The sequence below is a fragment of the Gouania willdenowi genome, chromosome 4 (genome assembly GCF_900634775.1).
Source record: "Gouania willdenowi chromosome 4, fGouWil2.1, whole genome shotgun sequence".
In the NCBI taxonomy this organism is placed as follows: Eukaryota; Metazoa; Chordata; class Actinopteri; order Blenniiformes; family Gobiesocidae; genus Gouania; species Gouania willdenowi.
In genome coordinates, this window is record NC_041047.1 from 43,168,083 (window position 1) to 43,193,418 (window position 25,336).

The 25,336-nt window shown below is 40.7% G+C and overlaps 1 protein-coding gene across 1 annotated transcript; it reads right to left on the bottom strand.

Annotated features, from left to right (window-relative positions):
* Positions 1–4,714: 4,714 nt before the first annotated feature.
* On the bottom strand, positions 4,715–25,226 carry slc5a9 (solute carrier family 5 member 9). The gene is made up of 15 exons (XM_028443782.1): positions 25,096–25,226; positions 24,756–24,887; positions 20,666–20,781; positions 19,197–19,268; positions 18,737–18,841; positions 17,636–17,800; positions 17,420–17,525; positions 9,935–10,015; positions 9,563–9,768; positions 9,239–9,374; positions 8,617–8,724; positions 7,459–7,609; positions 6,754–6,922; positions 5,680–5,895; positions 4,715–5,369 (listed from the first exon to the last, which is right to left on the bottom strand). The coding sequence occupies exons 2-15, from the start codon at positions 24,775–24,777 to the stop codon at positions 5,058–5,060; spliced, it is 1,965 nt and encodes a 654-aa protein (XP_028299583.1). The 5' UTR covers positions 24,778–24,887; positions 25,096–25,226; the 3' UTR covers positions 4,715–5,057.
* Between the last annotated feature and the right edge of the window lie 110 nt (positions 25,227–25,336).

Here is a 25,336-nt window from a genome sequence, read left to right on the forward strand (position 1 = left end):
TAAAATGTGATCTACAGATGGTTCTACAATCTCATGTTTTAATCCTTAACGATCTAATATCGTCAGATCGCACACCTTTATACAAACGTGAGTGATACACACAAAATGTTAGTTTTTTAGATGAGTAAACTAACACAATAACACAAACAGCAATATAAACAGTGAACAAAATTGGATAGTTACATACCATCTCAGATGGCGTCTGTTTTCTAGAAATACTTTCTTTCAGAAAACATGTCAACAACTCGGTGCATGTTGTGGCTTGTCAAGACCCGCCTTACGTTACTTCTGATTGGTATATCATTATGTGATGCCTGCCGTGGTTGGTTATATATAGGCACAAGGAGACATGGTCTGGGATTGGTTATCTCGGTCAGTCAGACTTACTAGAGCTATGGCAAGCTGCGAGGACCAAAGTTCAATATCATGAAAAAAATAAAAAGAGTACTAAATAGGGAAATATAAGTGTGAGAAATGTCAAGTGTGGAGTGTGGTGTGAGAATGCATCAAATTGCATGACTGTCACACTCAAAGTGTGAGGCTTGGCAGCTCTGCCTGTGCTCCAGTCTAAATGTCCGGATGACAGAGGCGACAGTAAAACAGTTCAAGGTGGGTTGCACTTTCTGTCCAGCTTCTCACATTGTCAGCCCATGGTTGATGACATCATCAACTAAGGTTGCTTTGATTTCATTTGAGAGTTGTCTTCTTTGGCCATGAACTCCTCTACCAGCTCTACCCCTACCTCTCACTCTTCCTCCCCCCCCCCTTCCTCTTCCTCTCTCTGCATTTCATTGTTGTTGTGAAAGAGGTGCTCACCTGTGGTCTTTTTATGCTGCTTAATTCCTGATTAAAATGTAAACAATTAAGCATTCAGATGGGTATTCCATAAAGGAGGGTTAACAAACTCAGCGTTTATCCATAAACTAATAAAAAGCCATCATCAATGAATCAGAGATTACTCGAGCTGCCATGGCAACCTCCCGGAAGAGAGTGATTTATTCACCCTGATGGGTGAAATAAGCCGGCGTTTGAGGAATATGAGCCTGTTCTAAATATACGTTCACACTGAACACACCTTCAGTGACTATAGTGGCTTAAATCACCCATGATTAGTCACGCTTTTTGGTCCCTTCATCACTTTATCTCTTCAGTGACATGACGAGCGGGGAATATTATGAATAAAATATGTTTGAGGAGACGTGGCAGCAGCATAGGATGGCTGCATACATTCACATCATTTATATTGATTTTTAATATAATACTGTCACCAGAGTCATCTCAAGGTCCAAAACTATGTCATAAAAAAATACTAGAGTGGGATGCAAACCCACAACCCATCACTTCCAAGAGCATTGTCTTAATTCACTACACAACCATAAATCAGGTGTTATAGATCAAACTGTATTACAGTATTAAACAACAGTCGAGCCTCAAAAGTGGATTTATTTAAATTGTTATCTCCTCCTTTACATTCTCCACAGGTTTGTATCCAAAGAACTTTACTACAGACGTCAGTAGATGTTTTAATGCAGATCCACCTCTGAGTGTCTTTCACTAAATGATCTGTATCCACAATGTTATAAAGAAAACTAACCCCCCCCAAAAAAAAAACAAAGCAACACAACATTAGTAATGATGTGAGCACGTCTGTGGTGTGTGATGTTACTAATGTGTTTCAGAGAAAAGTGTCAAGGTTCATTAAAGTGTTCAGAACCGGTGTTCAGGTGGGCGGAGCCAGGTAGAAACCCAGGGTTTCTTTGATGAAACCTGCCAGCGACCAGGTTTAGTTTACACACAATGTTGCCATGGGAACAAACCTCGTGTTTAGGAATGAGATACTCAGAGTTTCCCTCATTTGAGCCTGAACATACTCAGAGTTTGAACATAACCCGCTTTATGGAATACCCCTCAGGTGTTTGGCCAGCTGGGACCTATATTGGGCAATTAGCTCATGTTGTGTGATTCTGAATAGCAGTGTTTTGATATTGCAAACATATGACTTTATGTCACATTGTTGTGTCTTGTGCAGAGAACCATGTTCAGTTAATTTAAAAAGTGCCATTTTTAATTGCAAAATCTGTGTAAAACAGAAAATGTGTTTAGACTTTTGAGATTTGAGAGGAGGTTTCGCTCTCTGTGTGTCAGTTAAAATAATTGTGCTATGGATGTCATTTTAGTATGTTAGTGTGTTGGAAAAAACTGTAATTGTGGCACTTCTCGTCCTCATACCTGTTGTCTTTGTGCAATGACTAAATACTACCACCAAGTGGTAGAAAGTTTCCTCATCATGTTTTAAATTGGATTGTAAACTTTGGGTAGCTTGTTGTCTGACTTGCATGATGAGACAATAATTTGCATGAGAAGCTAGAGAAGGAAGGCATCTAACACACAGCATGTACACAGAAAAATATTACATTTTTACTTCTTTGCAAAGCAAAAAAATCTTGGGAAAAATGACTGCTCACCACACCTCACTGATTATTTCTGGAAAAAAGCATATACAAGCAAGTGGAGTTAAATTAAATTTACCTCAACAAATGAAGATCTGAAAAGGCAAAAATATTAAAAAAAAAAAAAAAGTCAATATTTAAAGTTTTTATGACTGAAAAAATGTGTGCATAAAAATCTTTTGAAATAGATTCAACTTACAATATTTACATTTGTCAAATCTTCCTAATAGTGATGATCAAAAGCTCTTTTAAATCACATATGTATCATTTCTTCTTTACCAAATATAGACTCTAGACTTTTCTGTAATCTACCTATAAAAGCAAGGAACGTCTGTGTGGATGTGTGCGTGTGCAACCCAGGTAGAAAAACACACCCATTAGTTTAAGTTAATAAAATAATATTTATTTTATTAGTTTTGTTTGTATATGTCAGCAAAGTTTAAATGTCCTATTGCACTTGAATGCATCACACAGTTCACATGACCCCACGCGGAAGATACAAAGCCTTCAACAGCCAATCAGAGGCTACGCAGGTCAGTCCAGCCTGTCAGCTCAGAGGTGAGGCGCATGCTTGTTGTTCTCCCGGTCTTTTCCAACCGTGGACACGAGAGTGAAAGCAGCCACGCAGCGGAGAAGAAATGAAGGAAAGAGGAGAAAACACGCATGTTAAACTGAGAGAGGATAGAGAGAATGTCAGTGCACTTACCTACTGGAAGCCTGGAGCCAAGACCAGACGAAGGAGAGACGGAAAACGTTGGTTAAAGCCACGTGCCTTCCCTGCAGCAGTCGTTGTGAGCCCCGACAACGTCCCCAGCTTAGAAAGACAGATCAACGGTTTTTTGAGTGGACGAGAAAGTCCAAGGACCAGGAACAGATCCCGGTTGAGACTGATGGCGAGCTAGGAACCTGGAAGAGAAGACACCGACAAGGAGATCTACACGTACACACATGCACATACATACACATCAGCCTTCAAAGAAACTTTAAAAACAGGTGAACCAGCAACAATTTTCATTTTTTAAGGGCCCAATGGACAAATCTTATTTTGTTTGTTTAGTGTGCACACTTTTTCTTCTGTTTTGGTATCTACCTGAATCATTGTAACAATACACAAATTGCTACTCAGCAGTTATTTCTTGTTTGACTCATTATTGCTGCTCACCCATATAGCTCCTAATGAACCTGGTTTTTCTGATAACTAGTCCAACTTGATATTATACTGTAATTCCTTTTCTCATCGATAAATTGGGTTACGTGTGTGTGGAGCAAATATCTCCCAGACGCGGTGCGACTTCGACCTGAAACTTAGTCAACGGGTTCCAAATACCACAAGTGTGTGTATCTGTTATTTTGGAGTAATTTGGTCATTTCAAAATGTTTATTTTAATTTTATTTCACTTCTGGATGGCCCCGAAATGAAACCTATTCAGCTTTTGACCTCAGGGTGTGAGGCGGCGCTAGCGCACCATCTGTATCTATTTCACTGCACAGCTCCTCACCCGAGCAAGAGTCACGTGTGCGGCCAGAGCCAATTGCTGCGCACACAGCAAAGCAGATGCAGACTGTAAACACACGAGCGATAGAGAAGAAGACAGTTTAGACCGAGACACAGGAGCTCTCTGAATAGATCATTTGAAAGCACTAGCCACTGGTGAGTCTTTTGCAGACAACTTTCCCAACCCGTTTAATACTCCATCTGGAAAACTGCGGATTCTCTTTGGTGCCGTACATGAAAGCTAAGCTCTGACCACTCGGTTCGAAGGTAAAAAATGATTTTTAAAAAGACAGCCGAATTGTAGATAATACTTTAATTTACTTACTCATTCATGTAGTTTGGAGCTTTACGTTTTGTTTTGCGCAGTTTTGTTACTTTTCTGATTGGCGCTACAATGCCTATGGAGTTTGGTTATCAGCGTCTCAAATATTTCACGGGAACACACAAAATGTATTTATTTATTTATATTAAAAATATACTAAATGAGTAAAATAAAACAAAAAACTAAACAATATTTATACAAAAAATACACAAAAAGACAACTGAACAACATACGCGTGCACGGAGTAGATGGATGTAGACACACACGGCTGATGCGCTTGCACGGAGGAGATGGATGTAGACAAACAGACATGGCTGATGCGCATGCACGGAGTAGATGGATGTAGACACACACACGCGGCTGATGCGCGTGCATGGAGGAGATGGATGTACACACACACACACACAGTATTTATAATAAAAACACTAACTAAAAACACAAAACAAGCAAAAAAACATAAATGCTTTATTACCAATTAATCAAAATAAATCCATTTGACGATGTGCTTCACTTCCTCTCTAAAATGTAATAATTTATGAAAAGTTGTTATAATCTGAGGTCTATGTAAGTAATATAATCACTGAAAGTATGAATTTATTCATTCATCTTTTACAGCCACTTCAGCCTATGCAGAGTTCCATGAACTGGCTTTAGTCAACCAATGCTCACACCCAGTACATGATTGGTTACAGTGTAAGGGTTTTTTCCTACCTTCTTCCCGGATATTTAATTGAACCCTATTGACATATTAAATACTATAACAAAATAAAAGTTCTAGAACTTTTGCTCTTCACGCAAAGTATCCCCAAAGAAACACATTAACAGTGAGTAGAAGCAAAGCATTAACATTGCAGACATTTCTCCACAATGGCTCCTCCTGTAGTAAAATGGACTCGTCCTTGTCAACAGGAGAAGGTGCGGTCTGAGACGTAGAATCAGAGAGACCACACAGCTTCAGAAACACTCTCTTCCATGTTGAATCCGTGGAGCATTCCTTTTCTGACCTGAGGTCAGCATTTGATTCATGCGAGGTCAGCTGGTTTTCTGAGAGGTCGATTCGAGGTTCGTGGCTATGTCTGGACCACCAGGTCAACCTATGAAGCTAGGCAGCAAAAGACATCATTATCTTTTGAGGCGCTACATTTGTTTGTGCATGTACAACATCATGCCAAACTTTATTTACACAGATTCAGGCACTTAGTGGTAGTACTTTGAATTGTAATTGTGTCAATTTATTATTTTATAATCTAGAAAAACAATCCAAGTGAAATCTCTTTTCAGGGATGAAAAATGATTCTCCTTTAACTCATATTTGTTGTGATTTTGTCTAAACTGCATATTTTCTGTAGTGCTGTCATTGATGGCATCATTTTTCCTTTAAGGCATTCAAAACAACAGTGCATTACTCTTACATGATCCTTGGGTATTGGAGTGGTGACCAAACTGACAGTTATGATGACAAGGCTGGTAAAAGCCAAAAGGATGAGAGCAAAATACAAGTAGTGAACGTCAGCCAGGACAGAAGGCCGCTGATCCAGCTCGCCGCAGGATGGAGGTTTGTAGGAGAATTCCAGAACCATGCGGATAAGTCCCACCATTAATCCAGTAATCAGACCCCAGAATGCACCCTATCACACACACACACAATACATACACACACACACACACACAGAAAACTTATCAACTGAATGAAGTGAAGAAAAGAAAACCACAATACAAAATACAAATTGCTGGATTACGTCAGTGTGTGTGACTGATTAAAGAGGCAACTCTGCATTACTCAGTCATTCCTGGAGTAAATTACAAAGACTTCATCCCAAATAAAGAAATAAGGAATGTAGGTATAGAAGTAAAAGCAGAAAGAGCAGTTGTGAAAGATTTTCAATATTTCATGAGCTTCTGTTGATCTAAAGTAGATAAAAGTTGGGCTGAAGCGCAGTAAAACAGCCGTGTCAGATGAGGACGACACTGAACACCAAAGTCAGTCTGAATGAGGCAAATTACACACTTCATCACCTGCAGTGAATGGGGAATGAAATGTATTGTCTGGAAGTCAAGAAAGAAAACCTCCAGAACTGAGGATGGAAAGCTGTCAAGTTCTACATATACGACCATATCACAGCACTTTGAACATCCATCCATCCATTTTCAAACCCACTTGCTCCTGTCTCACAGGGTCGCGGGGGTCTGCCGGTGCCAATCTCCGGCTCTCATTGGGCGCTGGGCGGGGGTACACCCTGGACAGGACGCTAGTCCATCGCAGGGCAACACAGACAAACAACCACTCACTCCTATGGGCAATTTTTAGAGACCCCAATCAACCTTACAGTCATGTTTTTGGATTGTGGGAGGAAGCCGGAGTACCTGGGGAGAACATGCAAACTCCACACAGAAAGGACTCAGCTGTCCACCCCAGGGCTTGAACCAAGAACCTTCTTGCTGTGAGGTGGACGTGCTAACCACTAATCCACCGTGCGTTGTCCTACCTGCTCATTTGCACGGGACCAGAATATACCCAGCAGGAAGACAGCTGTAATGGGTGGTGCTAAGAAGCTAGTCACGGATTGGATGTAGTCAAACAACTGTCCACTGTTGGCTGTTTGGACAACAGGAATCCACAACAAACTAATGCACACCAGGAAAATGATGAATACCCTGAAAATTCACAAAGACAGACACAAAGCCATTTATAGACAGAAATACAAACACAGCAGAAAACAGCTGGTTCTCTCACTTCATTTAAAATCCGATTTAAAAACATCAACATAAATCAGAGATGATGAACATATAGAATGGTTGCTAAGCTGCTGTCCTATGTTTGAAAATAAATGTTCAGTCCTGTAGATTAGGTCAAAATACTTTTTTTAAACCAATATTAGCTGGTAAGGCATTTGTAAAGGGTTGAAGAAAAGTTTATATAGCCTGCATATAAACTGCATTATCGCGAAAAGGTTGGTAATTGTTCATAATCTCTATATATACAGTACTTAGTGTAACAACATGTGTGCATGTTCAAACCAGCCTGAAATAAATCATAGAGGTCCTCTACCGAAAGAGGTTTGAGGTAGAGGACCTCAACAAATAATAATAATAAATATGCTAATGCATGGAGAATGCAACAATATAACAGGAAATCTGTAGCATAAACTGTAAATGAAGTTATTCAGAGCATTAGTTTGTTAAACATGTACCTTCCAACAATCATTAGCTCCATCTCTGAAGCCTTGGGCCTGGCTTTATGGTAGAGATCCAGTGTGAACAGAGTAGAGCTGCTGTTGAAGATGGAGGTCAGTGAGGACATGAGAGCAGCCAACATCACAGCGAGCATCAGACCACGAAGACCTCCAAAAAGGAAAAAGACATAACATCACAGTATGTCAACATCACAGTACGTCAACATGACAGCGTGGAGAGACTTAAGAAAGTTGTGCTTTTTCACTAACAGACTTGTCTGGTTTTCACTCCCTCACTTCCACTTTCAGATTTTACCCACTGAAATATCAAGTGTGTATTGCTTGATAACACAAAAAAAAATCATAACTTTCTAGTTTGATTAGGTGTTTTGTAGCTTCAATTGACGATTTTCAGTCCTTTTTGCCGTGTCACAACTCAGATGAATTTTGTAAACTTAATTTAATTCTACCTAAGCATATAAGCCAATTTATTGTCCAGTATCACTATACTGTATGTTTGACGAAACTTGAATGTCATTCCACGCTCAGATTTTGAAAAAAAAAAGTCAGTTTTGTTAGTGTCACAGAAAATCGGTTCCACTCTATTACCCTAATGAGTCAGTGTCTCCATATTTGAGCAAAAAAAATGGCCCCTGCTAAAAATAGCTTGTGTAAACCCCACAGCTATGACACTGGAGCTTGTGTGCATGTCAAGTATTGACAGGAAAATAAGGTGGGAATGCTTTATCCTTACACGAGAACAACTTTTTGATGTCAATTTTAAAAAGTCAATGAAGAACATTAGGTATTACAACAGGAACCATTGAGTTGTCCCTCAGTGTGTGATGGCTGCAACCCACTTTCAGGTTGTCCATTCCACCCCGTTACCACAAAAAAAGTAACCGAATGGAAAAACCTTTATCATTCACCCCTTGCAGATGTGCTTATCATTCTTGAAATACAGTTCTGACATTAATTACACACAAACTTCTACTATTCAGCTTCAGAGCGATCGTGGCTTAAGATAATTGATGGGACGATTGGTGTGACATTAATTCTTGGTTTCTTTTTCTAAAGTTTGTCTACCACAATTTTTGTTCAGTTGCAAACATTTAAAAGTTTAATGGAACTTTAAATATTAGGAAGTTACCAGTTAGGACTTGAGAGTGCACTTACCCACTGGCATCAGTGCAATGACTAATTTAGGATAAGCAATGTTGGAGCAGCCAACTGAAGCTCCACACACACGTTGGCAGACATCTGGATCCACACAGCCAACCTCATCTACAAACATCACAACACATGGCAGAAAAAAAGTCCAGTTAAGACAACATGACACCTTCCAGTCAAACAAGACTGATTCTACTTTCTGCATTTTACACAAAAAAAGCTTTGAATTTAAAATGCATTAGCTGTTGCAAAGGTCTTCATTTATTATTTGGTACAAAATCAACTTAAAATACTGGACCATATGCAAACAATCATAGCTTAATGGGGATCTAACCAATAAAGGAATAGGCTATTACCAACAAGCAACTAGACTTTCATAAATGTATATATTCAAACTTCACTTATATATATATATATATACTGTTTTTCTTATATTTATTCAAACCTTTATTTGAATATTCAAACTTTTATTATATAAGTATTCAGACTTTCATTCATTCTGTATATTCCAAGAGTCAGTAAATATATATTTAGTTTCTGAACGGTTTACCTCCCACTTCTCACTATGAAGCAACTTTATGATGGTGGACATTTTTTTTTTTCATCCTATTGCTACAGGCAGACTGACCTGGAAACAGAGCTCGACTTATCATGCCTGGCATCACGATAAAGAAGGTTGGCAGAAGTTTAAGGTAGCCTCCCAACACACTCCCTCCTTTGGCATGACACAAGGATTTGGCCGACAAAGACCTTTGAACTATGACCTGCACATATAAGCACATAGAATACAAAGAAACGCTTTCAGGCAGTGTTTCAAACTTTTCATCAGTCTGTCCTCAACATTGTCTTTTCTGATTGTATTTGCTTGTGTTCTCTTAACTTGTACCATGGTTAGAATTTAGTGATGCATCCGAAATGACCATAAACATTTGAGGAATTATATCCTCATTACCTGATCTGTACACCATACCCACGTGGCCAGTACCGTCAGGCCAAAAACAAGACCAGGCCAGGGTAGATCTCCAGAAACAGGGTCCCTAAACATGTGGAAAGCATCCTGACGGGGAACGTGGCAGGAAGTGTTGGGAACTGTCACCGAAGGAAAACTCAACATGTAGCGATCCACAAGGCCTTCATACCAGCCCACCTTTGAGAATGCTGGGAAAGACAGACAGACGCGCACACACACACACACACAGAGTATGTGTTGAGAGGATTTACTTAGTAAATTACCGAGCAATTAATTTGCAATAATTATCCTTTTTTTTAGAACTTGAAAAGAAGGACACTTTTTATCCCCCCACTTTGTGTTTCTGTGCCTTACCTATAAACATCAAAACAAAGGCTCCGCCCACCATTATCAATGTCTGGAGAGCGTCTGTGTAAATCACTGCTGCTAAACCACCTGTAAAAGAATCAATGAGACATATTTAAACAGATTGTTTCACAAAGGAAGGAATGTCTTGAATTGTTCAGTTCAAACATTTCAAAACTTACGTATGATCCATTTTGAAGCTTCACGTAAAATCCACCAAACACATATTTCTTCACTTTTTCTGCTAACTTTATATTTAAATCATTGTGTTTTGAAATAATTGTCAAGCGCTTCATCATCTGCACCATTGCCTCTTGGAGGGTTTAAGGGTTATTAAAAAATATGTGTATTTAAATCAGGAAGAGATAGGAAAAGATGGAATCCATCCTACTTTGGAGGGAGCATCTCTACTATCAGAAAACATGGCACAGTCACTGTTATGACATCTCATGAATGAGACCATGTTACAGAGGTGGAGTCCTCCACGCCCCTCTGCGCTTGCCTTAGGACAGTTTCCCTCCCATTGCTATTATGATAGCTGTGTTCATCGCCATGACAACTGTTGTGATGGTGATGAATATTATTTTATAGAGACGGTCTCTGTCCCCTGACCCAAATTTCACAATGATTTTAACATAAAATCAAATAAAAGAGCTATCAATTATAAAAATCTGAAAAAAATTAAAATCTCAAATCTAGAAACACCAAAACATAAAACCATTAGATGTGCTCTATTAAATATTAGATCACTGAGATCCAAATCTCTACTAGTAAATGACCTTATCTCAGAAAATAACTTTGATTTATTCTGTTTAACTGAAACATGGCTGTATCAAGATGAATATGTTAGTTTAAATGAAGCCACTCCTCCCAGTCATTTAAATACTCATATGCCACGAGACATAGGCCGTGGAGGTGGTGTAGCAGCTATTTATCATTCCTCTCTCCTAATCTATCCTAAACCAAAGGCCAATTACACTTCCTTTGAAAGCCTGGTTCTAAATTTATCTCATACCAAATCAAAAACCTGCCAGCCAGTCTTATTTGTGATAATTTACCGTCCTCCAGGCCCTTATTCTGAATTTCTATCAGAATTCTCTGAGTTTATATCAAACTTAGTCCTCAGTTCTGATAAAATACTGATAGTAGGAGATTTTAATATCTATAGTGATAGCCTGAGCTCAGCCTTTATGTCCCTAATAGACTCAGTTGGCTTTTTTCAAACTATTAATGAAGCTACTCATCGTTTAAATCAGGGGTCACCAACGCGGTGCCCGCGGGCACCAGGTCACCCGTAAGGACCAGATGAGTCGCCCGCTGGCCTGTTCTAAAAATAGCTCAAATAGCAGCACTTACCAGTGAGCTTTTATATATATAGATTTATTTATTTAGCTATTCTTGTTTAAATCACACTTACATGTAACTTAGAAATGACAATACATATATATAAACACTTAAAATGTAAAGTGTTTTTTGTGTTTAATACATACTTGCCAACCCTCCCGATTTTCCCGGGAAACTCCCGAATTTCAGTGTACCTCCCGAAAATCTCCCGGGGCCACCATTCTCCCGATTTTCTCCTGATTTCTGCCCGACATTGTCCGGGCGGACCATCCTTCACTGAGCGTCGTTTCCAGCCGGACAATAATAATAAGAGTGCTACACGTAGTTGTTCTCGCTGCTGTGCGCACTGGGCACTCACGTGTCCTTCCTCCTTCCCCATTGTCTTCGCAGCTTGCATTGGCCATCGACAGCAGTTGTTTAAGTCATCAGAGTGGGATGTTTGGGTAAGCAGCATGCCTCGCCTTTTGACCCACCTGGCTGTGCCTCCGTCTGCCCTAATGCCTTCTCCTTTATGCAGTGAGGTGCGTCGGTAGGTGCATTTTATGCACAATTTCTGCGGAGGCTGGTAGCGCGCCTCTGTTGGGGTCTTGGGACCGGTGCTTCTTCTAACCGGTAAGCCGCTGGTTTCTGCCTATCTCTCTTAAAATTATAATCATTCTGTCTCCTAACATGGTGCATTTATACCATAGCGGGACCAAACTGCACCTTCCGCGTCTGCTGGGGATAAACCTTGGCACACTCTATTCATTGCGCTGTGCCGCAATTCCTCACACCGGTGCTGTTATGGATGCGTTTAACACTGTAACCTTCTCAAGCTGGTCTTGAGGTTTTCTGGTGACATTAGCTACCCAAAACACCTTTGGTTTTCTAAAGAATTGTCTCTGTGTAAATATTGTATATTTTATCTGTGCATAATTGGTATTTGATTTATTTTGCATTCTGTTGTATTTTGTTTGGGTTTGAGTTGTTTTGTTTAATTCCTCTACACTACTTGAAAAGAAGTGAGTTATCTTTTAAAAGATTCTGCGAAATAAGACCTTTCCTGTTATAATTAAAAGTTCTGTCTCTGCCCCATGATTTAAGGTATAACGAACCTGTCTGCCTTTATGCAAGGTCCTAGGCTTACCCTCGGTGGCGTTGTCACTTTGTAAAGTAAAGCTTTCTCCACCTGCCACATTTGGCGTAGTTCGAAAGGACACCACGAAATAAAAGGGGCAGAGACATTTTTATTTTAGTTTTTTATAAATAAATTAACTAATTAATTTAAAAAAAAAAAATCCAGAGCAGCAGTGGTGGTGTTAGGACTCAAATTTTTCTCTTTTTGGAGCTATTCGACAGTTTCCCGCAGCTGGCATGGAAGAGGAGATGCAGCGGCTAAAAGATCTTGTCCTACAGCTTCAGGCAGACAACGAGCAGCTCCGTCAGGGGCGCACTGGCTCTTTGGACCCCGGCGAAGGTACCTCTCGGGCTGCGGCTTCATCCACTAATACACCGTCCCCCAACCCCCGCTGTAACAGAGCGGTTGGTGGTTGTACCCCGGGACCGCAGGTGCCCTATCTTTAGTGGAAGGACTGGGCTAGGGATCGCTGAGTGGGTCGAGGAAGTTGAGGCATGTATGCGTGCTCGACATCTGACTGCTGCTGACCGTGCTTTGTTCATCTTTGACCACTTGGAAGGAGAGGCCAAACAGGAAATCAAGTTCCGGCCCGTTGCTGAGCGTAGGGACCCTGTTAAGATTATTTCAATTCTAGAGGAGCTTTATGGTTGCCATCAGTCTTACATCACTTTAGAGCAAGATTTCTTTGCCCAGCACCAAATGGAGGGTGAGAGCCTTCAAGAATTTTCACTAGCTTTAATGACGTTGATGACACGGGTTAAGCAGCAGGCACCAGACGGGATGCCTAATGCAGAAGTGTTGCTGCGAGACCAGTTTACAGAGTACGTTCTTGATTGCGCCTTGCACCGCGAGCTTAAACAACTTGTTCGTAGGCAACCAACCATCACCTTGATGGAGCTTCGTGCTGAGGCAATCAGGTGGGAACGCGAGGGCTTGCCAGGTGGTGCTAGGGGCCGCAGCTGTCTCGTGCTTGGTGGATACTGGTTCCATGGTTTTTACCATCACTGAGAGTCTGTTCATGGAGCAATTTGCGCAGTGGGGTCAGGATCGCCTTTGTTCCTGTAATTGGCTTCAGCTGAAGGCGGCAAATGGATTAGCCATCCCCTATGTTGGCTATCTGGAACTGGATGTGGAATTGTGGGACAAGGTCATTCCGTGTTGTGGGATTATTGTGGTGGGAGACCCCCCTGGTGCTGGTTCATCAGTCCCTGGTATCTTGGGGAAGAACATCATTCGACGGTGTTATGCCAAGCTATTCAGTGCACTTGGGGCTTCTCTTTTCGACTCACCGGTTGTGCTTGAGGCCCCTCAGCCGGTCATCATTGCGCTACAAAAATCCCACCAGGGGTGTCCGGATAAGGATTTGACGACTAGCACAGTGAAGGTCCGAGGGAGACGAGCAGTGCACGTGCCCGGAGGGACCATGAGACTAGTGGCTAGCACTTGTTCTGGGGAGCTGGCGGAAGGAAACGCCTTGCTAGAACCGCCAGAGACAGGGGTGCCCGCTGGCCTGCTTGTTTCATCTTGTCTGATGAGAGTGGTTCGAGGCACCGCGTATGTTCCCGTTGTTAATGTGGGAACAAAGGCCATTATTCTTTATCCAAGGACCATACTTGGTAGTCTTAGCGAGGCGCAGATTGTGAGTTTGCCGGTTGGCGTCACTGAGGATCGAACATTGTTGGCTTTTTCACACTCTCAGACCGTTTCGCTCTCCATGCCGGATAGGATAGCGTTGCTGGAACTGCCCGCTCTGGTAGATCAGGGTAAGGAGAAGGTGAGGTTGTTATTGCAAGGGTACGAATCAGTCTTTGCTACTCACGAAAATGACTTGGGATGCACAACTCTCCTCTCGCATGATATACTGTTGGTCGATGATGCGCTGTCATGGAACAGGTACGAAAACATACTGGTAATGACAGACGTGTTTAGTAAATTCACCGTCGCCGTCCCCACACGAGCCTCTACTGTGGCCCAGGTGCTGAGTGGTTTTATAAGTTTGCCGTCCCAGGTCGTTTGCACTCTGATCAAGGAAGGAGTTTTGAGAGTGCCTTGATTCAGCAACTTTGCTCGCTGTATGGTGTGGAAAAATCTCGTACAACGCTGGCAACGGACAATGTGAGTAATTTAATTGCACCCTTCATAATCTTCTTCGGACATTGCCATTACCACAGAAGCGGGACTGGGCTGCGTCTCTACCCCAAGTCCTCTTCTGTTACAACACAACACCTCATCAGGGCACAGGAGAGTTTCCATATTACTTGAAGTTTGGCCAAGAGCCGAGGCTTCCAATCGACTTCCTCCTCGGGAGGATTGAAGAACCAAGGTCGGGTGAGGTGCAAGGCTGGGTGGCTGAACACCAAGAGAGGCTCAGGCTCGCGTTTGGTTGTGCTCATGAGAGGCTTCTTGCAGCTGCAAAACATAGGAAAGAGCGTCATGACCAACAAGTGCGGCATGCACCACTGCTCGTGGGTCAGCGGGTGTATATGAGAGATCATAGTTACCGAGGGCGCCATAAAATACAGGATCTTTGGAGTTTGGTTGTTCATCAGGTCGTGAGTGCTCCATCTGGAGAGGGTGCAGTTTACACCGTGGCTCCTGTTGATGATTTGCATAAGGTCCGGAATGTGCATCGCAACATGCTGAAAGCCATTGTGGAGCCTAAGGAGGTTGTTGATCAGGCACCCCACCCTCCCCCTGGAAGATTCGGACTCTTCAGATGGTGACGTGTGGCTTTTGGTCTCAGAATCCCACCAGCCTGTGGGCGCTCCTAACGCCCCTCTTCGGGCTCCTTTGGGGACCTCTGTCTTGGGTATGCCAGGTCTTGGTCAGACGAGTGCGCCCGCTGCAACATCCTTTCAAGAACCATCTTTAGCTGACCTAAATCAACCAAGTACCAGTGCTCAAGCATTACGTCGAACCACTCGGTCTACGGGTGGTCAACATTCAAACATGTATCGGCTTCCCCAGACTGCTGAGCGGGTTGGTAGGGCTTCGGAACCCACTTCCAATCTGCAAGCTGTCATCTTTAGACCTTGGTCTTGATTTTCTATCGTCGGGACGACGATACAAAGGAGGGGGGTAGATGTGACAGGGTGGAATGCTTCTGCATTCCTCCTACCTGCTTCTTGGCGCGCTTCTCCTTGCGCACCTGGTTTGTTGCTGATTACAGGGCGGGGACCGAAGGGATTTAGGTTCAGGTCTGTGGTGGCTCAGATCCTCTCGTCTCTCCTGTGCGCGGATCTCTCCTCTTCCGTGAGTCTGTGGAGTTGTACCTTTGACAGTGTCGCAGTGGCTTAACACGTTGTGGTCACCTGGCAACAATCACTGCTTTTCCTCCTCGTTGGTGAGTTTCATTGCTGTCTTTTACGCACCATTGTTTGTCACTTGGCGCTGAAACGTGCTTTCCCTCCAGTGCTCTGGACTGGAGGGAAAAGACCTTACCTGTTATAATTAAAAGTTCTGTCTCTACCCCATGATTTAAGGTAAAACGAACCTGTCTGCCTTTATGCAAGGTCCTTTAGGAGAGAGGTCATTTAGGTTAGAGAGGGACCGGAGAGAGTCCCATTCCTCTCTCTAACACTCCCTCTATGTCTGCTTCTTCCCTTGTGTGTTTGCTCCTGTACTTCTTCTGGCTTTTGTCTTGCTGGTCCGTGGGATCCTCAGTGTGGAGTTACAGAGTCTCAACAACTCTGTCTCCACCCTTTCCTCTGCACACACCCAACACAGCATAACGTGGATGGCTGTTCATCATAGCAATGGGATCCACACAAGGTTCCTGCTGCTTAACAGAAGGTTTTCCTTGCCGCCATGATGAATTCATGTTGGGTGTGGGATACATATGTATGTGTATATACGTATATAATATATATGCATATGTGTGTATCCATAAAATGAAGAGTCCATCCTTAAGACTGCTCTACTGTAAAGTGTCTTGAGATACCATTGGTTATGATTTGGTTCTATACAAATAAAAGATTGATTGATTGATTGATTGATTTTTTTGCTAATTTTTTTTTCTGGCTACCAAATAAAAAAAAAATCTTTCAATTTTCACAGTGAACCTAAAATTGTTTTCTGGCTGGTTTTGGGAGTTCTTTTTACTTTTAAAAAAGACAATGTTTAATTAAGATTTCCCTCAGCTACATGCTATATCTGCATGCATTAGAGATGGGAAACTCAAAAATTTGATTGTATCTGATCTGAGGGTCGCATAATCAACATTCATGTCAGCATTAGAATAATGACCAACCTGACACTGGAAAAAACAAAGGGTCTGTCAGTTTTTCGTTGTTTTTTGGTATATTTTTATGTTGTTTTTGTCTGTCATTTTGTGTATTTTTGTTATTCTTTCATGCATTTTTTCTGTCATTTTGAATGTTTTTGGAGACATTTTGGGTATATTTTATTTACTGTTTTGTATATAGATCTGTTATCTTTACGTGTTTTGGTAGTCGTTTTGTGTATTTTTGTCATTTTGTATGAGGTCCCGGCTACTGCAACTGGCCAGGTTTTTATTTTCCTTTAAATTCAATAATCATCTCATTAAAACTCCAAATGTTAGGGTGCTTTAGGGTTTGATTCCATGTTGAGTTTGTTGTAGTACTTTGCCTTATTTCTACATATGAATAGTGGCTAAAGTGTAAGTAACTGTGAGTGTTAATATATGTCAAAGTTTGGTGAAATCCTTTTTCTATCTTAAATGTTTTAAGTGCGAGCTCTAAAGATGTCAGCTGTCTTTCAGCTAATACTGATACAAAGTGTCAAATGGCAACATTTATTTTTAATTCTGTGCATCTTCCCTTATTTTATAGACTTTACCTTTCATGAGTTTGAAAAAATGAGGGACTTAAATTTAATTTGGGAGCCCACAGAATCCCAGAAAATTTGAACCGTGATGGTTTCTATATTGAGAGGAACAAATAGAAAAACTGCTTTAATTATTAATAACGTGAAACAAATGATCATGAATGCTCGTACACTTCAACACAAGAAGGCTTTTCTCATTTTGGATCCTGATGAAGTAAATGACATACCTGCCACAGTGTAAACAGCTGTTACCAGCAGCAGAATCCCCGTTGACAAGTAGAGATTCCAACCAAAGGCCATTTGAATAAACAATGCCCCTGAAAAGATGTCTGTCTGTACATAAGGAAGATGCAAAGACAGTCATCATTGTTTGCTGTTGAACAAAATTGATTCTTGTGTGATATATCAGCAGCTGGAGAATTATGAGTAAATGCTTGACTTACAGATATTTTGGTGAAGACATAGAGCAGGAGTGACAGAACAGACATGTAGATACGAATGCGCTGACCCCCGAATCGCTTGCCCAGGTACTCAGGCATCGTCACTACTCCAGCAGAGATGTAGACAGGGATAAAGATCCAACCCAGAGCCACCAACACCCACGCTGCCTTCAAGTACACAATAATCAAACAGTAAATGACTCATTATAATTTATGTTTAGCAATGTAGTCTGAAGAAGGACTAATCTATGCAGTCTTTCATTTCTGTCTTTTACCCAAGCAAAAAGACCTCAGTACCATTCTGGCCTTGTCCTTGTGATGTAGTTCCCACTTTCACTCAGAGATTTAATGTCTACTTTTATAGTAGATTTTAACTTTCTGATTTGGTCAGAGCTCCATCCTAAGAAAGCCAAGGTGACCTTGAACAATTCTTTATTGTTTTGATTGAATACCTCCTTTTCTGCAAAGATGTCTTGATCAGGGTCGGCTTTCATTAGAGTTGGTGAATCATTTACCGGTAATGGTTCACCGAGATTAATAAGATTCCACGTAAAATGGGATTTTTGCTGTCTCATGGCACGCATGCACGCACACACACAAATACACACACAACAAAGCAAAGAAAAGAAAATGACAACACAAACAAGTGGCTGGACTATGTCAGTGTGTGTGTGTGTGCGTACGTGTGTGTGTGTGTGTGTGTGTGTACTATTCCATGGATGACTTTGTCACAACTGCTGGATACCAATTTACAATGACAGATGGTAATAAGAAGGGATTGTCTCTAGTTAAACAAATAGTGAAAAGATCCTATGCAGTCATATTTTGCAGAAGACTACAGCTGTAAGAACAGTTGACCTCAGACTAATAAAAAAAACTTTAAGGTGTGTGAGAAATACACAGTTACAGAGAGACAGGATCCGCTCAACAAAGAGCTATAGTAACCACATTAAAAGGGCATAAATGTATTATGCAACAGGTATAAAAACATTGAATTTGTTTATTTGTTTTAGGATGTGTACTGTCATGATTTACTTTATTGGTTCATAAGGTGTCTGAACTTTGAAGAGAGGAAGGACCAATTTTTACCACATCATTACTTACGTTCCATTCAAACCCTCCAACAGCAATGCCTGTGGCTGCTCCTGTTCCTGCTAAACCAATGAACAACCCACTTCCAACGTTACTGGACATCAGAGAGGCTCCGATCTGGGAACAGACGGCTATTTATTACAGTCGTACAAAGTAGAATGTTTCATTTTATAATGAAATAATCATAATGAAAATAGTTTTGTATAGGAAAACACATTATGTCACAGTCATGGCTTGGTTTTCAAACTCATGACTGGACCTTGAAAACACCGTAAAACTGTAATTTGACTGTGTCATTATTAGCATTAGCATTTGAGCACGCTAAGGTGCATGCTCAAATGAATGAATGCAACTGTTGTTACTCTAACAATGATTGGGCACCTACGCAGAATGTAAAGAGCGTAACACAAATCATTGTTTGTGTTTTGTTTTACTATTTTTAAAGCAAGACAGCAGAAAATTGAGTACTTACAGGCAACCAGGTCATTGAACGGCCAGCCAAAAAGTATCCTGCAATGGTGCTACGATTGGTACGCATTGATGACTACAAAGACAAAGAAGAAATTACATTGCACTAACAGAATCAATAACAACACATAAAGATGCAATGTATCATTCACATTGAATAATTCAGTAAGCTATGGTAATTGAAATGTATATTCTGGTATTTTTTGCATGTCATTTGGAAATCAAGGTCCCAGAGTCAGGAAGTATCCATGATGTTTGAAGTCCAGTGTGACGTTTCCAGTCTGTGGAATGTCATCTGCTGCTGTTGGTCCACTGTGTTTTCTGAAGTCCACAGTCAATGCATCATCTACCAGGACATTTTAGAGCACTTGATGCTTCCTTCTGCTGACAAGCTTTATGGAGATGCTGATTTTATTTTCCAGCAGGACTTGGCACCAGCCCCCAAATTCTTAAAGGTACCAAAAGCTGCTTCAATGACAATTGTGCTTCACTGGCCTGAACCCCATCGATAATATATGGGCTATTGTCAAGAGGAAGGTGAAAGAGCCAACAATGCAGATGACCTGAATGCTGCTATCAAAGCAACCTGGGCTTCCAATACACCTGAGCAGTTCTACAGGTTGATGACCTCCATGCCACGATGCATTGATGCAGTAATTCATGCAAAAGGAGGCCCAACCAAGTACTGAGTGCATAATAATAGAGACTTTTCACAGGCCTGACATTTGTGTTTAAATTTCTTAGATTTTTTTTATTGATCTTATGTAATATTCAAATTTTCTCATTAGCCTTAATCATCAGCATTTAAAGAAATAAAAGCTTGAAATATTTCACTATGTGTCATCTATATCATAGATGGGTTTCACTTTCTGAAATGAGTGACAAAAATATAGAACTTTTTCATGACGTTCTATTTTTTTATATGATGTAACTGTATTTTTGCAGAGTGGCCTATTGATGTCTGAGTGGTTTGAACCCCCTCCACCGGCATAAATGCATGACATGCACCTACAGAACACTTCCAATCGATTAGGGGCGCAATAACAAAACTAAATCTACAGTATATTGATGCGGCAAAGAAGCCAGCTTGTGCTGTGCACTGAAGTACAGGAGCATTGCACATTTTTTCAGAGTTGATAAAAAAAAAAAAAACTGTGTGCTTCTGTGGTGGTGTAAAATGCATTAGACACACTGAAAGGAAGATGGAGGAGTTTTTTTGAAAAGCTCACATAGAAACTTAACAGGGTCAAACCGATGTGGGAGTGGTGGTCTTGATGTCAGAGAAGTGCTTCGTCTTTAGTATATATATATATTTTTGTACAGCTGATCATTACAACAACATGCAGGGTTAACCATTTCCAGCACAGTTATCATAAAATTAAATTTTCAATCAACATTTTTTCGAAAACATGTGTAACTTCATAATACATTCCTGAAGATGATTCATACAAACCAGTGACAGCCACTTCTTACCCAAACTCCAACTCCCATAACAATGATGAAGTAGACAACAACAACAGCAATGTCAGCTGCATGCACCCCTATCTGAGGTGGACTGGGAGGTTCCCCAGTGGAGAAGCCATGGGAAACTGGAAGAAACAAAACACAATATGAAGCAAGGCTACAGAGCTGGGCGATATGGACCAAAACTCAGGTCTCAATATTTTTTTCTGAAAATGGCGATTTATAATATAAACCTTGATATTTTTAACTCAATACATTTTTTTATATAGTATGTATTTTTTTCTAAATAAGAAGGTAAGAAAAAAGTTGTCAAGCAAGATAACAGTATTTAGCTGCTTCTTGATAATGTGTGACTGTGTAAAACAATATAACTACACTTTAGTGTCACATGACAACATCCTCACAGAAACACATTGTTAGAACATTCACGCAACTTTTAGAGAGTGGATTATTGGTAAATTTATTTTTTTTTTTTTATAGAATATACTACAGGAGGTCATGAAGAAGCCACTCCATGCTCGAAATAACAGTATTGGCTTTAAACGGTAAAATTGGTGTTGAATTTACCTCTTTTTAGTGTAAAATCCCCGGGGGATTCTTAGTTTCAGGTGCATGAGATTATTCTGCTTCACTGAATAATATTCCGGCTTTCTTTAACTATTCTCACCTCGTTCACAATTTTTTTTTTTTTTTTTTACATTTTTAATTGATTTTGGTCAATCAGCTGCATGCATCCTAACCGAGGTGGACTGGGAGGTTCCCCAGAGAAGCTTTGGGAAACTGGGAGGTACACAAAACACAATCTGAAGCACAGTTATAGTAGGGTTAGGGTTAGATATGGATATAGACCAAAACTCACATTTCAATATTTTTTCTGAAAATTCCAATTCACAATATAAATCTTGATATTTTTAACTCAAAGTCTTACCAGAAAGACAATCCTGGGTTAAATTTGATGATTCAAAATGCCACACAGGCACATTTAATTAACACATAGCTTTAGCACGTTTTCCCTTTAAAGGTCCTATATCATGCTATATTAAGACTTTTCAAAATCAACTACAGCCACATATGGGTAATATTTTACATTTTGCAAAATAAAATACTAATTTATTAAGAAATATGACTTATTTTCTTTCAACCCGGAAGTTGAGAGGCACAGTTTCTCGGAGCGCCGCTTCTCCCCGTGTGAGTGCCTACCATTTCATGACGTAGATCTAGAGCATGGGCAACAGGCATGCCCATGAAACTTTGTAGACAGTTCCAGAGATGAGTATGGCTAACACTTCGCTGCAGAGTTATTTTACATACGGCTGTGGCCTCTCCATCAGTATTCACTGACAGGGAAAGCTCCTCGCTCACCCGCTGTTTGATCTGGCCTCAGAGTGTTCCCCGTTTTTCCTGGATCCGCACTCCATTCTCCTCTTGATCAGTGGCGATCTCCAGCCGAAGCGCACAGCACACACACAGGCTGACGAGGCAAGGTCCGATCGCCCAGCTGCTGCGTATAGTGTGTGTGTCCTCTGTGTCTGTGCTGCCCAGCTGGATTTGTGCACGCTCCGTTTCTCCTCACATGCTGTCTTTCCATTTTGACTGGATTACACTTTCGCAGTTGAACACGCATTTTTGGTTACCAGACATTATTGTTTGATACAAAAACAAAGTATGTTTATTGTCCCTGTGCAGACTGAATAAGAAAAGGACAATGCCCATCCAAACAGATGTTTTTCGGCTGCTCGCATAACTCTAGAACCAGAGAAAATGGGCGTGTATGTTCACTGTGGAGGGGCGGCACCAGCAGCAGGCACTTCCTGGAGGGGATGTTTCTGAATGCTAATGACGTCACTAGCATTTCAACCGCTCATTTTTCAGAAGAGGGCAGAGCAGCAGCTGAGAGAGCAGGATTATTGAGGATTTCTCAGAGATACAGGAAGGAATCCCAATAGTACTTTGGGGGTGTTTTTGATAAGGAATTAACATTGTAACAAGGTTAAAAGCTCACAAAAGTTGATTTGCATGATATAGGACATTTAAGGAACAGCACTTGTGAGATCTGTAGTGCTGCTGGTTTAAAGGTTATGGTCTGGGTTTGGACGCACTCAGTGATCCATCTAACTGTCCTTTTTATGCAGTTCTGAGAAGTAGTGAAAGGAGTGACTACGAAAATATCTATTTCAATAAAAAAAATAAGCTTTTAAAAAAATAGAAATTAATGATGGCAATATTGTCATTTTCTGTATCGCCAAAATAGAACACTCGACAAACAGTGGATATAAAACGTCTACACAACCCTGTTCAAATGCCAGGTTTTTGTGATTTAAAAAAAAATGACACCAAGACAAATAATTTCACAAAATTTTTCACCTTTAATGTGACCTATAACCTGTACGATGCAATTGAAAAACAAACTGAAACCTTTAAAGGGGAAAAATAAAAAACTTAAGATAACCTGGTTGAATAAATATGCACACCCATAAACTAATACTTTGTTGCAGCATCTTTGGCATTTATTACAGCACTCAGTGTTTTGGGGTAAGAGTCTATCAGTGTAGCACATCTTGATGAGGCAATATTTGCCTACTCTTCTTAACAAAACCGCTCCAAATCTGACAAATTACGAGGGCACTTCCTGTGCACAGCTCTCTTCAGATCACTCCACAGATGTTCAATCAGATTCAGGTCTGGACTTTGGCTGGGTCATTCCAAAACCTCAAACTTATTCTGGTGAAGCCATCCTTTTGTTGATTTGGCTGTGTGCTTAGGGTCATTATTGTGTTGAAGATAAAGTTCCTCTTCATCTTCAGCTTTCTAACAGAAGCCCGAAGGTTTTGTGCCAACACTGCCTGGTATTTGGAAATGGTCATAATTCCCTCCATCCTGACTAAGGCCCCAGTTCTAACTGAAGAAAAACAGCCCCAAAGCATGATGCTGCCACCACCATGCTTCACTGTGGGTATGGTGTTTTTGCACCCAATATACCTTTTGGAATTATGGCCAAACAGTTAAACCTTGGTTTCATCGGACCATAACACATTTTCCCACATGAGTTTGGGAGACTTCAAATGTGTTTTTGCAAAATGAAGCAAGGCTTGGATGTTTTTCTTCATAAGATAAGGCTTCCATCTTGCCACCCTACCCATAGCCCAGAAAGATGAAGACGACGGGAGGTTGTTCTCACATGTACTACGCCAGTAGTTGCCAGAAATTCCTGCAGCTCCTTCAATGTTGCTGTCAACCTATCTCACCAGTTTTCTTCTCGTCTTGTCATCAACGTGACCGACGTCCTATTATTGGTAAAGTCACTGTTGTGCAATATTTTCTCCACTTGATGATGACTGTCTTCACTGTGTTCCATGTTATATTTAATTCCATGGGAATTCTTTTGTACCCTTCACCTGACTGATATCTTTGAACACTGAGATCCCTCTGATGCTTTGGAAGCTCTCTGCGGACCATGGCTTGTATTGGAAGATGTGGCTACAAAAATGTCAGGAAAAGCAGAGGCGCTTTAAATAGTGACAGATGTGTGCTGACTCCAATTTGTATTTAATTGGTCCAAACGCAGCCACGTCTCCAGTTATAAGAGGGTGTGCACACTTTTGCAACCTCATTCTCTCAGTTTTTTATTTTTACTTCACCTCCCTGAAAGGTTTCAATTTGTTTTTCAATTGCACTGTACAGGTTATAGGTCACATTAAAGGTGGAAAAAGTTGTGAAATTATTTATCTTGGTGTCATTTTTTTTACATCACAAAAACCTGGCATTTGAACAGAGGTGTGTAGACTTTCTATATTCACTGTATCTTGAATCGCAACACAAAGTTAATCTTTTTTTTAATTTTTTTATAATAAAGTACATTTCTCTAAATAAGATTAAAAAAGCAGATCCTGTATCCTCCTTAGCCAAAGACACTTTACATTAAAAGCTAATGATCAACTACAGACTAAAGGTGAAAATCTGAGGTTCTCAGTTAAAGTAGTTAGCGCCACTTCTTAGCTGCTGTACAACTGTTTCTCTGCAGACTACTTTCCATTAAATATGTAGTGAGTTATTTTTGTATTTCTAAAGGCATGTGGTCACAGTAAGTGAGGTGACTGACCTGTGGGTAGAGTTGCAGACATGTTGAATCCTGTCTTCTTGTTCGTGGTGCTCACTGAGACTTCTTATGATTGTTGAACCTTTAGTCGATGCTGCCAACAAGCCTAACCAAGTTAAGTATTGGTTCTCGTCACTAGTTAATTATTAAGTTTGGAAAGACAGAAAAGATATGTTCAGCACTTAGTTTAAATAAATAAAAAAAACTTTAGGCCAATGTAACCCTGCACTAAGTCATCCAACATAACCAACATGTTAAACGTCTTTCATCAGAGATGACTTCAATAGAACCAGCACAAGTTTAAATCTGTATGAAAAGGTGATGAAGAGGGTAGGAGACATACTGGAAATGATGGGAAGAGCCACCAGCAGGAGTGGCAATGGACCGGGAAGAGCAGGCCAAGGAGAGCATGGAGGAACAGATTCAAAGAACTGAACAAAACAATCAACAGTGGCCCCAATAGACAGAGGACTCATCTACAGTATGTGTTTCAATAGGAACGGAAGGAACCATCCACACATTCTCCCACTTTGTTATGCTGTGTGATTTATCAGCACTGGAAGTTAAATCAAATGAAGATGGAA